We start from the raw sequence: 15,811 nt of genomic DNA, 5'->3' as shown, positions 1-15,811 counted from the left end.
CATAAAGAGCTTTGCTGTTGCAAAATCATGATACTCTATGGATTTTCAGCCATTTGACCTAATAAGGTACAAATAGACTTCCCCTGCATTATCAGTTCCATGTTATTACCATCAATTTCTTGGTTATTATTCTTTCTCTGAACTGTTTGCTTATTGTCCAGATGATTCCACTTACGTGTACTTCTTCCTGGGGATGATTCCTCCAGGTTGATTCAAGGAGTATTTTGCCTCATCCTACCTCATCTTCAGAAAGAATGTGTTCTCTCTTACCCAAACTGCAATCTTATAAGACTGCTGGACATTCTTAGGGCTTAATATTCTTTCAACAAATTGAAGCATTGGTAGAGGGATAGAAGTTGATGTAATCTTATGAGACTGCTGGACATTCTTAGGGCTTAATATTCTTTTCAACAAATTGAAGCATTGGTAGAGGGATAGAAGTTGATGTAATATTTTGTGTGAAAAGCAGCAAGTTTAGACATAACTATTTTACTATCGAACATTTCTGTATTTTTTCATCTCTCTCTGAAGAAATAGTTTTTACAAAAGCTTAGTAAATTCCCATTTTATTAAAGCCATTCACGTTCATCTACGCATGTCTAAGATATGGATAGAAAGAAAAGAGGAAACAATAAAGACGGGAATTTCTCCCGTATTTCCTCCTTTTAACGCTTCTCGTACAGAAACTAATATCAGTCTTGGGAGCCATCCAATTCAAGACTGAGTCTGATAAGAAGATGTATTTCCCAGACCAATGACTGATTCTCCCAGGCTTCAGTGAGAGAAGAAATGCAAATTTTTTAAAATACATGAATGTTCTTTAACTATTTATTTTGTTGTGAATCGTTCTGTGTCCTAAAAAACTGCTGCGTTTTGTGTCCTGAGTTAGACATGGTGAACAAAGATATATTGATACAATTCATTTTTCCAACATGTGGGCTAAGAATAAAAATCTCGGTGCTGGAATTGAACATTGTATTCTCCAGGCAAAGGAAATGGACATTTATTGGATGGTATTGCTGCTTTCTTCGCACTAATGACATTATGAAAGCTCTTTGAGTAATATAATTTGAAAATATTCTTTCTTTGTTTCAGGTCATGCAAGACAAGATAATCTGCCTTCCAAAAAGAGTGCAGGCTTCTCAGAACCAGTCTTCCGTTTCGAATGTCTCTCAAGCAGTGGCCAGTACCACCCCACTGCCTCCACCGAAACCGTCTCCCACTAACCCAGTCACTGTGGAAATGAAAGGACTGAAGACGGATTTGGACCTTCAGCAGTACAGCTTCATTAACCAGATGTGCTATGAGCGAGCCCTCCACTGGTACGCCAAGTATTTCCCTTACCTTGTCCTCATCCATACCCTGGTCTTCATGCTCTGTAGCAACTTTTGGTTCAAATTCCCCGGTTCCAGCTCCAAAATAGAACATTTCATCTCGATCCTGGGGAAGTGTTTTGACTCTCCCTGGACCACACGGGCTTTATCTGAAGTGTCTGGGGAGGACTCAGAAGAAAAGGACAACAGGAAGAACGTGAGCAGGTCCAACGCCACCCCGTCTGGTCCGGAAGGCGGCCTGGTCAACTCTCAGTCTTTAAAGTCAATTCCTGAGAAGTTTGTGGTTGACAAATCCACTGCAGGGGCTCTAGATAAGAAGGAGGGTGAGCAAGCAAAGGCTTTATTTGAGAAGGTGAAGAAGTTCAGGCTGCACGTAGAAGAAGGTGATATATTATACGCTATGTATGTTCGTCAGACTGTACTTAAGGTTATAAAATTCCTAATCATCATTGCATATAATAGCGCCCTGGTTTCCAAAGTCCAATTTACAGTGGACTGCAATGTTGACATTCAGGACATGACTGGATATAAGAACTTTTCCTGCAATCACACCATGGCACACTTGTTCTCGAAACTCTCCTTTTGCTACTTGTGCTTTGTAAGTATCTACGGATTGACGTGCCTTTATACCTTATACTGGCTGTTCTACCGTTCTCTGAGGGAGTACTCTTTTGAGTACGTCCGGCAGGAAACTGGAATTGATGATATTCCAGACGTGAAAAATGACTTTGCTTTTATGCTTCATATGATAGATCAGTACGACCCTCTGTATTCCAAGAGATTTGCAGTGTTCCTATCTGAAGTGAGTGAAAACAAATTAAAGCAGCTGAACTTAAACAACGAGTGGACTCCGGATAAACTGAGGCAGAAGCTGCAGACGAATGCCCATAACCGCCTGGAATTGCCTCTCATCATGCTCTCTGGCCTTCCAGACACTGTTTTTGAAATCACGGAGTTGCAGTCTCTAAAACTTGAAATCATTAAGAATGTCATGATACCAGCCACCATCGCTCAGCTAGACAATCTCCAGGAGCTCTCTCTGCACCAGTGCTCGGTCAAAATCCACAGCGCGGCGCTCTCCTTCCTGAAGGAGAACCTCAAGGTCTTGAGCGTCAAGTTTGATGATATGAGGGAGCTGCCCCCCTGGATGTATGGCCTCCGGAACCTGGAGGAGCTCTACCTGGTTGGCTCTCTAAGTCACGATATTTCCAAAAATATCACCCTTGAGTCTCTGCGGGATCTCAAAAGCCTTAAAATTCTCTCTATCAAAAGCAATGTTTCCAAAATCCCACAGGCAGTGGTTGACGTTTCCAGCCATCTCCAGAAGATGTGCATACACAACGATGGCACCAAGCTGGTGATGCTTAACAATCTGAAGAAGATGACCAACCTGACAGAGCTGGAGCTGGTCCACTGTGACCTGGAGCGCATTCCTCACGCCGTGTTCAGCCTGCTGAGCCTCCAGGAATTGGACCTCAAGGAAAATAATCTGAAATCTATAGAGGAGATCGTTAGCTTCCAGCACTTGAGAAAGTTGACAGTGCTAAAACTGTGGCATAACAGCATCACCTACATCCCAGAGCATATAAAGAAACTCACCAGCCTGGAGCGCCTCTTCTTTAGTCACAACAAAATAGAGGTGCTGCCTTCCCACCTCTTCCTATGCAACAAGATCCGATACCTGGACTTGTCCTACAATGACATTAGATTTATCCCGCCTGAGATCGGAGTTCTACAAAGTTTACAGTATTTTTCCATCACTTGTAACAAAGTGGAGAGCCTTCCAGATGAACTCTATTTCTGTAAGAAACTCAAAACTCTGAAGATTGGGAAAAACAGCCTATCAGTACTTTCACCAAAAATTGGAAATTTACTATTTCTCTCCTATTTAGATGTCAAAGGCAATCACTTTGAAATCCTCCCTCCCGAACTGGGTGACTGTCGGGCTCTGAAGCGAGCTGGTTTAGTTGTAGAAGATGCTCTGTTTGAAACCCTGCCTTCTGATGTCCGGGAGCAAATGAAAACAGAATAACTTATTTTTGTTTAAAGTTTGACTGAAACATGCTTCTACCAAATACAGTATAAATAATTAGGTAGTCTTAATGCCTTTCCTATTTTATTATTTTTTTCTTTTTCACACAAAACAAAATGTACACAAAGACTAAGGAGTATGTATTTTTAATAAAAAGTTAATTGTATTTTTTCAATATTAATATTTTAAAGTTTTATTTGTCCTGGAACCTAATGTATCTATTACTGTTTTCTACTGACAGAAACAGATGGTTCCGTCTGTTTTTTTGTTTTGGTTGTTTTGTTTGTTTTGGTTTTTCAGTTCATTCTTGTGAAGGGAAGGGAACTTTAAGTTGCATGCTTTTGGTGTTTTTTAAATCCATGAAGATATTTTGCCAAGGTCATTTTTAGCTTGTTTACACCTGTACAGGGTCCTTATTTTTGTTTTCATTGTATGTGTACCAAGGAATCTGTGCTAGTTATTTTAATTCCAGCTGCCTTCTCCATGGGCCAAGTATTTCATTCTATAGAAAACACTTCTCTGGAGTGTAAACTCACATAAGGGCATTGTCATAGACTATTATTTGCGAAATTTCCCCTTGCCTCCAACAGAACCCTAAATTCTATTCTTTCACATACCTGACAGTTTTTTATCCTTAGGCAAGGATTTTGTAAGTGAGTAAAGACAATAATCTCCCGTGGTCAGCTTGCTTGAATTGGTCATTTATAATTTAACTGATTTACATTTTTACCAACATTTAAAAAATATCATTGAAAAGGAAATACAGAGGTTCCTCCCATTTACTATCAATATTGTATGTAGTACTGGTGAACAACCTTAGAAATGCTAATTTATTTTAATTAAAATAGGTAATTAAATTTAAAAATCAGAAGCCTGTTTTTTAGTAACTTAATCATCTTTGATATCTTGATATGGGAATACATCCGATGGAAGAAAAAAAAAAATGTGCTACTAAAGCCCTCTGCTAAAGAGCTGATGCACTCCAGGCAGGCACACTGGTTCCTCTGGGTAGTGTGGAAGTGGGGATCTCTATTCAAATTCTGCCTGTTACACGAAATAATCCACGTATATGTACGTATATAAATCTATCTCCCTCAAGCCTGTCCTTGCTGCAAATGCTAGTGATGCAAGCACAGAAAGTCTGTTCTCTTTGGCTTAAAAAAAAGTATCTCATCTAAAATGGTTCTGTTCCTTTTTTTTTCTTTTTTAAGTGTGAATAAATTGCTAAGTAGATAGAAATAATTTTTGCCTGGTGGTTAGCCAAGTTTTATTTATCTCTATACTTAAACATCCAACATAGTATGGGTCTTGGGCACAAGTTTTCACTGACTATTAAGCTGTATAGAACAGGAAAATGAAAGCACTATTTGTGCCCTCAATCCAGGACCAGTGCTACCTATCATGGGAATTTTGTTTTATGTTCCAAATTCACACTGTTTTCGGAACCCTAGTCTGACCTAAGGAAGTTTTGTGACTTAACGAAGAAAAATAGAAAGATGGTTTGGGGTTTCAAGATGCTGCTTTTAAAATCTACCCCTTGATCCTGGTGACTTTGTTTAATGCTACTTTGAGTCATACATGGAACACAGCTATGGGAACTACTCAGCAGATATATGTACCTCAACTGTGTTTTAAATGTTATGATACTTCGTGGGGTAAAGGATTTGGGGAAGAGATGCTTTTCATTTATTTAATAATTGAATCATGTAGACCAAAATGCTTTGCTGTCTCTGCTCTGTGTTTAAGTGTTACAATGGTGATTTTGTATAGCCCTGGAATTGAAACAAAATGTTTAAAATAGTAACATGGTTATATTTCTTGTAGGATAAAATATTCAATTCTAGAATGTTGTTAGGATCCTGATTATGAACGATGTGTTATATTTAGAAACATAGCGCTACCTGTTCTAAACAAACAAACAAACCTGGAAGGTTGTCCATGGCTGAGCATGACCCTGTTGCAAGGTGAGCTTTGATAACTACTGGTAAAACACTAGGTGCACTATTTTTCTGGATAAAATTTACAGTTGTTTTCTGTATCACCCTTAAAAGGGACCTATTCAGGTTAAAAATCATATTTATGCTGAAATCTTTAGCTGGTGTTAACGCATAATCTCATATGTGTTCATAACTGAAGTAACTAATAATTAGTCTTTGTGACAGTTTGCTCAAAATGCCAAAAGAATTTGATTCGCTTTCTTAATGATTTCACAGGCTGACCCCTAACCTAAGTTCTAAATAACATCCAGTAAATCAGTATAGTTCTATGACTTTATGGTTTAACTAGGAAGGAAAATTCATAGATGTTTCTGTTAGATTTTATAAAAATTCAAAATGTTCAAACTTCATCTTGAGTCTAAATTTTCTGACCCTGACCCTTTTTAATATTGTATATTTTTGTTCACATTCTTAAGTGAAAAGCATTAAATTACTCTTTAGCCTTTAACTGGGAAACTCAGGTAAATGAACTGCTGACTTTTCTAAAGTTCTTTAATGAATCAACTCAGTGTTAAAAGGGGTATTAACCCAATCCTTTTCGTATTTTTACAAGTGCTCTTGCTAAAAAGGAACAACTAGCTCTATTTCTCCAACTTCTATAAGACTCATGAGAAACAGCTTATGTAAATATAAAAGCATCATATGTACTCTTAAATCCTGTGGCTATTGGACACCCATAGTGAGTATGCTTTTTGGTCAGTTTTAATGGTTAAGTGTAGAACAGACAGTTGTCCGGAGATGATCTGGTTGAAACAGAGCATCTAAGTATATCCCAGTGGAACTCACCTAAGAAGACCACATCTCAGAAAACTAGTTATATGTTGGGTTTTCACTTTGTTTTGTTTTTAATACAACACTTTTAATATAACTGTTCTTGATACAGTGAAACCTGTTATTTACACTGGTAAATTTTCTGATTGTTCATTCACCCACTTTCTCTGCCTTAGGTTTCCGATGTAGCTATTGTAATGAGTTCTAACAATTTCCATGGCATCCTGTGTGCAGGCACTGCTTTTTCAGAAAGGCTTGGGACATGAGCCTGCTGTGAATACTTTGGTCATTTAGAGGTGCCTCCTTATCTGCCTCTGAAGCCATCTTTATAGAGAGGGGCTTAAGCAACCTGGAATCTTCCTTGGGTTACTTGGGATGAGGAAAGTCCACATTTCTGCAATATGCTATCTTATGATTTCTGTTATAAGAAAGAGAAGAAAAAATCTTTACATCTCTTGTTATCATTTCCCCCAAGGGTTTTGCTGTTGTTTATGTTCCTAATTCTAAGAAAAGTCCATTTTTTAAGGAGTATTTTACTCTCTAATCTAATTTCATACCAAACACCTGATCAGTAGTAATGATATATTTACTAAAACAGTGAACACTCATGATCCATCTTTATGAAAACTGTCAGCAATATGTAGTAGTGAATAGATAAGATAAACCTCAAAACAATTTCCATTTGTGTTTAGAGACTAAAGTAAGATTCAATTTACATTCTCCTATAAATCCTGAATGTGATAATGCCATTCAAGCAATTCACATTTTTGGTAGGATCTCAAGAACTCAGGGTACATAGGGTTCCATAGCAAAACAGCACAGTTATTAGTGAGGGGAATGCCTCAAGGGTCGGTAAGATTTTCTCACTTTTTTTCTTGTCTATTCAGATACATTGTAAGAAAGCCTGGACAGTCTCGACCAGACGTGCCATTGATTTTTCAGATTTAGGCCTCAGTGACATGCTTCTAATACAATTACATACCATCCTTCCAAACTAGCTGTCCACTCTTACTCCATCTTCCCAGAGCCTTTCACTGATAAAGGTAACATCCTTGAATTCCTTTTGGGGTGAGGGAAGAGGGTCTCCTCCCACCCCAAGGAATTTTTTTTATTTAGAAGACCTTAAAAAGGGGTATATAACTTCGAACAACTTAATTTCTCGGCCATGTTAAATAACAGTCCCTATGTGTGGTTTCGGATGTGGAATAAATTTGCTTTCTGCTGAATACCATTCCCTCTCCCATACGATTCTGCCTGTTTAATGAACATTTTTACTAGGGTTGAAACTCAATGCCTTACGTGGTCACTTAGTTTTCCTTCTGCTGCTTGTTTTCTCTCGCTTTATGTGTTCAGATTGTGTCAAATGCTGGCAAAACCTCTAAGACTGTCAAGAAAATGCTTGAAAGTTGATTTGTCACAGTGTAAACTCATGATACAATGTCTTAAGGTTATTTGGCTATGTAGTACATAGGAACAGAAAATAAAGTCATTTTTGTAATTTAAAATTGAGATTGGTCCCTTTCTTATTCATTTGTAGAAATCATGTTTCTCTTTTGGATTTCTCTTGTATTTTTGCATATTCTGTTATTAAGGCTTCCTGTACTCTGCAGGAAATAGGCTGCATGCATTCTTTCACTTTGTATTTAGCTAGTTTCTGCAATTGTGACTAATTATTTCCTTCCTTAATTCTCTGTACTGCATCTCCCCGAGGTGCCCCTGGAGTTTCATTTGGGTAATTAGTGCCTTTCTGTGTAATCTGGAGTGCAGTTTCTGTGCATTTGCCAAATCAGATTGTACAATGGCTGTCCAGCCCAGCTTTCAGTAAATACTTTTATGGTAATGATTGTCATTAAAGAAATCAGAATGGTTCTGTACAACCAGAAGGCCTCCCCTAGTTAAACACATACACCCCAGGCTTAGGGAAGCCCTTTATAAGAAAACTTTATGTACCACTTATGCATAAGAAAATTGTGATGGGTAAATTTCGAAGCTAAATTGTCACTTTACATATTTTTCCATAGTTATTTATGACTCAGTTATTTTACTGATAATCCTTTGGAGAAGAACTGTTGAGATGAGGAAAGATTGTGAGTGTGGTGAGAGAGGCCTTGCGAATGTGTGTATCAGAGTATGTGAGAGCTCTGGAGAAACTATGGAGACAAGAACTGAGATGGGCAGCAGATTAGAGACATCTGGTGATTTCAGTGTAATATGCACATAAGAAAAAGTCTCTTGTCCACTGCCACCTTCCACTGCCCCATCTTCCAGTCCTTTCATTTGTACAGAATATTGAGATAAACACTGAAATTAACTAGATTGATTCAGTTGTTCATTATTGTTGCCTAGCAAGATATAAGATAAGCACTTTGATTTGGATGGAGAAGTATATGAAAAGAGTAGTCACTAAAGCCAATTTTAGACTCAGTGGGATACTTAAATAGCCATAGCATAAGGCCTGCGTATTTCTGAATGTACATTTGAATGTCATCCTAAATATCCAAGTAGGAAAAAGTGAAAAGCTCTTCATAAGCTACATTATTTTTGTGTGTAAATCTTTGAATACAGGCTATACTTTAGATTTCATATTTAAACATTTTTGAACAAAGCAAGGTACAAGTAAACATTTATGTGATCAGGCATACCATAAGTGATGAAGTATTTTCAGAGTTTGGAGATTTTGCATAAAAAACACAACATTAGGCAAAGATTTTATTACCAAACATCTGAACAGAAATGACCATTCTGATTATTTTGATTCAGGGATTCTTCTTTTGTAAAGTTTGGGAACAATTAGAAGATGGACTTTATTTTTTTAAACACTTAAGGAATTAATTTTTTTAATTGAAGAATAGTTAATATACAATGTTGTGATAGTTTCAGGTATATAGCAAAGTGATTCAGATATACAGATATAAATATATACAGATATATTCTTTTTCAGATTCTTTTATGTTATAGGTTATTACAAGATATTGAATATAATTCTCTGTGCTATACAGTAGGTCCTTGTTGAGGAATTAATTTTATTTCAACTCAGGTTACATTTAGACAGCACCATTAAAAAAATATTTAGTTCCATTCTTATTAGTTTCATGTAATACAGATCTTGGGAAAAGTAACACAAAGAGGCAACATGCAAGTTTTGCATTTTATATCTCCTCCATAGTTCTTCTAAGAAAAAAAAATCAACTATTCAGCAGAGATTTTGGTATAGGAAAAAATTGCATTTCTTCAATCTGAATTACAAGGTTCTTGGGATTCCATTTTAATTTCACATAGATTATGTGGAATAATTTTGTTAAAATCATACTCTAGGGGCTTCCCTGGTGGCGCAGTGGTTGAGAGTCCGCCTGCTGATGCAGGGGACATGTGTTAATGCCCCGATCCGGGAAGATCCCACATGCCGCGGAGCGGCTGGGCCCGTGAGCCATGGCCACTGAGCCTGTGCGTCCGGAGCCTGTGCTCCGCAACAGGAGAGGCCACAACAGTGAGAGGCCCGCATACCGCAAAAAAAAAAAAAAAATACTCTAAGTAACATTTGAACAGCTTTCAACATCTCAGGCTGATTCAGTCCAAGTATAGATAAAATCAATGCAAAATGTGAAGCTACAATCATTGTAAGTTTGAGAAATAAATGTCCACAAGTTTATGAAATAGTTGATGTGTTCCATTTATGCCCATTGAGTTGTATGTATAAATTATATTTCTTAATGATTTAAATTGCTTTATGAAAAATACTTTAATGTAGCCAATCTCAACAAAAACCTGAGGCCATGTACATTAATGACCTCTAAGTGGTGTTAAAGAAAAAATTAATCTGATACTTGTTAGAATGGTAAGGAAGACTTTATTCAGGACTTATTATTTATTCAGGGTTTCTTCTTAATTCTCCCCAGGTTCTAGCCTCTGGTGATGCAACTTGCGTATTTTCTTGGGAGTCACATTCTAAGCCTTAACAGTATCAGCAGGCTAACAGGTTTAGTTGTTTTATGCATCCAGAAACAAAGACAGGATGTTGACTGCCCTAACTTTAGTATTTTTCCCCTTTGCTTTTTTTTAATTGAAGTATAGTTGATTTACGTTGTAGTGTTAGCTTCATGTGTACAGGAAAGTACTTCATATATATATATATATATATATATATATATAATTTTAAGATTATTTTCCATTCTAGGTTATTACGAGAAGTGAGGAAGTGTTTAAAATGAGTTTCTGCTTGTGAAATTGAAAACTAGAGATTCAGCTTCAGTCAAAACTACTCAGTCAAAACATTTAGCTACATAAATAGTTTAAGTCCAGATAACCTCTTAAAGAAACTGAATTGGTTTCAAATGGGAAATATGAAAAATGTCAGAGGGATTAAATACCTGATTTATATTACATAAGGCTTTTGTTTGTTGTGGGGTAGTATGGGGAGTAGAGGTGTGAGTCAACGGGGAACCTCCTGATAAAGGATGCTCAGTGCACTTTCTAAACTTCAGGCTGATTTGTTGCCCTTCAGTTCTACCAACAATGTGAAAACAATCAAAGCTCAAGTATGGAAAACTAACTAGACCATTATTTTCAGATAACTTTTCCTAACTCAGAAACTGATATAATAAAACAAATAAAAATAATTTTTTAAAAAGACACTACTCGTGACTATTGAGAGCTTTAATTATAAATCTGATCAAGAACTTGCATCAGGGGATAGATGGAGGAAGGGATAACTTGGGAGATTGGGGTTGACATATACACACTGTTATATATAAAATAGATAACTAATAAGAACCTACTGTACAGCACAGGGAACTCAACTCAGTACTCTGTAATGACCTATATGGGAAAAGAATCTAAATAAAAGAGTGGATATATGTATACGTATAACTGAGTCACTTTGCTGTACACTTGAAACTAACACAACATTGTAAATCAACTATACTCCAATAAAAACTAAAAAAAAAAAAAAAAAAAAAAGAACTTGCATCAAAAATGCCTGAAAGTTGACTCTAAAACCTTGTAGTAAATGCTTGTAAGACAGAAGTTGCATTCTAGGTTGTTTTAAAATGTTTAGACTCATACACATTTTTTTCTTATGTGTACAGGGAGGAAACAATCATTATTCAAAAATGTATCTAGGACTCTATAAATGCTTTAAATAGACCTGACAATAAAGGAGTTATACTTTACCTATGTACTTTAATCGATTAGCCAGGGACCCACTGAGTGTTAGACATTCATAGAAATGCCCCTTCTACCTTCAACTCTGTCCATCCAAATCTAATTTTGGCTCTACTTATACTAAGATCACTGAGACTTTTTAAAAGAATTTTAAGGCTTATTTAGAATTTCTCTTAACACTTTCTACATGCCTCATTATCTAGGGCCCTTATCACTTGTACTATGGTTATTTTAGGACTTATCATATCTCTCCTTCCAGAGTTGGTGTTCCAATGATTGTGGAAACCAAGACTTAATTTATCTTTGTATTTTTCTAAAGTGCTTCCCATTGTGACTTCTATGAGATGGACCTTGAAAAGATATTGCTGAATGAATCAAGAGGCCTAACTTGCATTAACTGAGGACCTTGGAGCTATAAAGGGCTATCACTCCTGTTCAAACTGGTTCTCGAATGTATTATTTTCCCAGAGCTGCCGTGACAAACTACCACATACTGGGTGGCTTAAACAAACAAAATCATTGTCTCACAGTTCTAGATCAAAGTGAAAGCAGGGTTGGTTCTTTCTGAGGGCTGTGAGGGAGAATCTGTTCCATAGTCTATGGTTTGTTGGCAATCTTTGGTAATCGTTGGCTGATAGATGCAGCACCCAATCTCTACCTTCATCTTCATATGGCGTTATCTCTGTGTGTGTTGTCTCTGTGTCCAAACTTCTCCTTTTTATAAGGACACAGAATATTGGATCAGAGCTCACCCTGATGCTGCCATCTTAAGTCGATAGTCTGCAAATACCTTACTTCCAAATAAGTTCACATTCACAGGTACCGGGGGTTAGGACTTCATCTTTTGGGGGGACACAATTCAGTTCATAACACTGAACGAGACAATTCTCTTTCTTGATAAAGCTATTAAATTCCAGGTTTCTTAGAAACACAGAATTTGGAGCCCTTGGTTAGTCCAGAGGTTTTCAAATAGTATTCCAAGAAGCTCTAACTCTTCCACAAAGTAGCTACTCCCAGATCTCCATCTCAGGAGGACTTGGGGACCACATAGGGCTCCTGGTTTCATATCTGTACCAATTACTACTGCCTTGTAACAAACCACCCCAAAACTTAATAGGGTGAAACAATTATTTTATTACACTCCCAGATTCTGTGGATAGGGAATTCGGAACGGGCACAGCAAAGGCAGCTTGTCTCTGCTCCATGATGTCTGGGACCTCAGTTGGGAAGACTCGGTGACTGGAAGCTAGAATCTTCTGGAGACATCTTCACTCCCATGTCTGGCATTTGATTCTCGCTGTTGGCTGGAACCTCAGATGGGCCTCTCCATACGGCCTGGGCTTCCTCACAGGATGTCAGCTTCAGGGTAGTCAGAGATCTTAGATGATAGCTTGGGGTTCCGAGGCGACTATTCCAACAGCCAGAAAGTACACTGCCTCACACTTTATGATATCACTTCTGCCATTGGTTGAAATAGCCGTAAATCTTGTCCAGTTCAAGGGCAGAGGAGAGGGGACACGGACCCCCACCTTTCAATGGGAGGAGTGTCCATGTTACATTGTAAGAAGCATATGTGGAGCCGGAGATTGTGTTGAGGCACCTGTGAAAAATATAATCTGTCACACTATATTTACCATCCTCTTCAACCACTGGGCAGCACCTCTCCATAACTGATGTTCACGAGCAATTGTAGCTAAGAAACACAAAATCCATAAAGGCCAAGCATACTCACAAACTTCATACAATCTTTCAGCATATCTGGTGATTACTGTAAAAAACCAGAGAATTGAGAAAGCTAGTATTTTCTTCACTCCTTTTGTTTCTAATTTCTTTGGGCAAGCTGGGAGAGCCTGGTAGAATAACTATTATGAAATAACTGGAAGAAAGCCATCATATCATTTTATTGAATCACATCTTAAAAATCGTCCACTTTTTGACAGGGTATAAGTAAGGTGCTTTCAGAAATTTTATTTGATTATCATATGTTTCTCCCAGTGTCAGCCAAAATGTCCTCAGTTGCTCAGGGATGCATGTGGACACAAACATGCATACACCCTGGGTCTGTTACTTACACAGATTAATAAGAGGAAAAGTCTTATCAGTGTCTGTGGGGAAAAGCGCAGAGCCCTGCCGTGGTCCCTTAGCCAAGTTCCTCAGCTTCCGTTCTTTTCCAGGCACAGAAGCCGTCTCCTTCCCTAACTCCCTTCCTGACAAACCCTCACAGTGACTGCAGGACCGGCAGCAAGAACAGATCCCTGAAGCCTCTGACCCCTTGCTTGCAGCAGCCTTATCTGTTAGGTCCTATCGTTCTAGCTCAGGAAGAACATTTGGGGGCTGGAAAAGTTTTCTAGGAAACGATTACTCATGAGCAAATGGACCAGAAAAGTCCCAGAGATGTTCTCCAGCAGACAATTTAAACTAATGACTCACAGCTGGGCAGCCTGCCCTGCTACAGCTGATGTGAGCTGTCTATGTAACGCTGCCTTAAGATCTGTGTTCTCCCTGCATCCTACTAAATCTCCAAACCAGTTCCCTGAGGGCTCTCCTCGCTCAGGTTCACTCTCTAAAATCCACCAGCATATTTAGTTCATTCAGAAGGAATAACTATTGAAGGGCATGTCTTCCACCATAAGGTTGTACCACAGGTGTCAGCTGGAGTCTGAATGTCTCAAGATTTAGATGAAATTGGCTATGCCCCCATGCCATGCCCTTTGGAAGTCCAGTGTCCTCCCCAAAGTTCACAAATTTCTGGTATGGTTATGGATTCAGGCCACTGGCTCTGAACCTCTGCTTCTATAGAATGTCCTCCACTCATACTCACTGTTCCCCCTGTTTGATCCCTGTTCTACACCTGAAAGACAATCTGCACTTTCCTTTATTTCCCCCAGTGCACACACCAGGCTTCGGTGCATTTCAGATTTTAACGAAGGTTTGGAGAGATACAGAGCATTCATGAAAGCCACTTTAGGGCCCTAATTTTGTAACAGCCCTTCAGCTGGTCTACGGAGAGATTTGGCCATCCCCTCTACCTTCCTTATCACCCCTCCCCCTCCCCCCTCCCCACACCCATCCTTCCCTCTCCCCAGCCCTCTGGTCTTTGCTCCACCACAGCCCTAATCTCAAGTTCCTCACTTCCAGCACCGGGTAGTTTAACGTTCTCCCGCTATCTACATCCTCGCTCTCACCCCTGTCACCCTGGCAGCTTATCACAGTTTTTCTCAACACACTTCCATCCCATAAGAGGAGTTCTCATGTCTGTTGTTAAGTTGTCTTATCAGCCAGTTTGTTACAAGTCGTTGCTCTGAGCTGCACCTCTCTGACTATTCCTCCTGTCTTCAAAATGTCCTGCCTTTCTCCTTCCTTCTGAAAATGCCAAATCTCCAAGCTTAATCCTCACTCCTCTGGCCCCCTTCCTTCTTAGCCCAGCCACTAGTGACCTCATTCACTTTCAGGGCTTTGTCTGCAGCCTTTCCGTAGCCACTCCCAGATCTCCGCCTCTGATTACCACTTCTCTTCTGCCTCTCACCTCCAGCTAGCTTCTGGGCATTTCCACTTGTCCTGTCATCTCAAGACACACCTTAATGTGTCTGAGAGCAAAGCTCATCTAAGCATAACTAGTCGTGGCAACAGCCTCCTAAACGGTCTCCCCACAGACCTCTGGTCCCTCCACCCTCACTCTCTTTTCTCCATTACTAGACTAGTTTTCCAAAGTGTAGCTCTGATCTTATTGCTCCTCTGTTCAAAAACCTTCTCGCTGTCTTCTTAATACAGTCTTAGACTTCCTTTCAAGATCTACCACAATCTAGGCCTGACCTGCATTTCCAATACAGGCCCTGGAATCCAACGTGAATTCAAATCCTCACTCTCCATTTACCTGATGCATGACTTTGGGAAAGTTAATGTAAACTCTCTAGCCTCTGTTTATGTTAAAGATATCCATATTTTGGCCCTTCTCAGGAAGTACTAAGATGTTATATATCCTAATGCTGGTACCAAGTCAGTCCTTACTAGTTGTAAATTTCTTCTTTTTCTTTATTTTATTGAAGTATAGCTGATTTATAATGTTTTGTTAATTTCTGCTGTACAGCAAAGTGATTCAGTTATACAAATATATATACATTCTTTTTCATGTTCTTTCATCACAGGATGGTTTATCACAAGATATTGAATATAGTTCCCTGTGCTGTACAGTAGGACCTTGTTGTTTATCCATTCTGTATATAGTAATTTGCATCTGCTCATCCCAAACTCCCAATTCATCCTTCCCCAACTCCCCCTCCCCCTTGGCAACCACAAGTCTGTTCTCTATGTCTGCGAGTCTGTTTCTGTTTTGTAAATATGTTCATTTGTGTCATATTTTAGATTCCACATATAAGTGATATCATATGGTATTTGTCTTTCTCTGGCTGACTTACTTCACTTAGTATGATAATCTCTAGGTCCAACCATGTTGCTGCAAATTGCATTATTTCATTCCTTTTTATGGCTGCATAGTATTCCATTCTTGCACCCTCAGT

General features: G+C 38.7%; 1 protein-coding gene across 1 annotated transcript in view; it reads left to right on the top strand.

The window, feature by feature from the left end:
* Positions 1-7,639, top strand: part of LRRC8C (leucine rich repeat containing 8 VRAC subunit C) — an 89,859-nt gene extending 82,220 nt beyond the window's left edge. The window contains exon 3 of the mRNA XM_060139603.1: positions 1,096-7,639. Within this exon, the coding sequence (XP_059995586.1) occupies positions 1,096-3,366 (2,271 nt within the window). The 3' untranslated portion in view covers positions 3,367-7,639. The remainder of the gene's footprint in view (positions 1-1,095) is intronic.
* The last annotated feature ends 8,172 nt before the right edge of the window (positions 7,640-15,811 follow it).

Source organism: Lagenorhynchus albirostris, chromosome 2 (assembly GCF_949774975.1).
Source record: "Lagenorhynchus albirostris chromosome 2, mLagAlb1.1, whole genome shotgun sequence".
Lineage (NCBI taxonomy): Eukaryota > Metazoa > Chordata > Mammalia > Artiodactyla > Delphinidae > Lagenorhynchus > Lagenorhynchus albirostris.
Note: the sequence above shows the minus strand (reverse complement) of the source record. Positions and strands in the feature narration are given on the sequence as shown.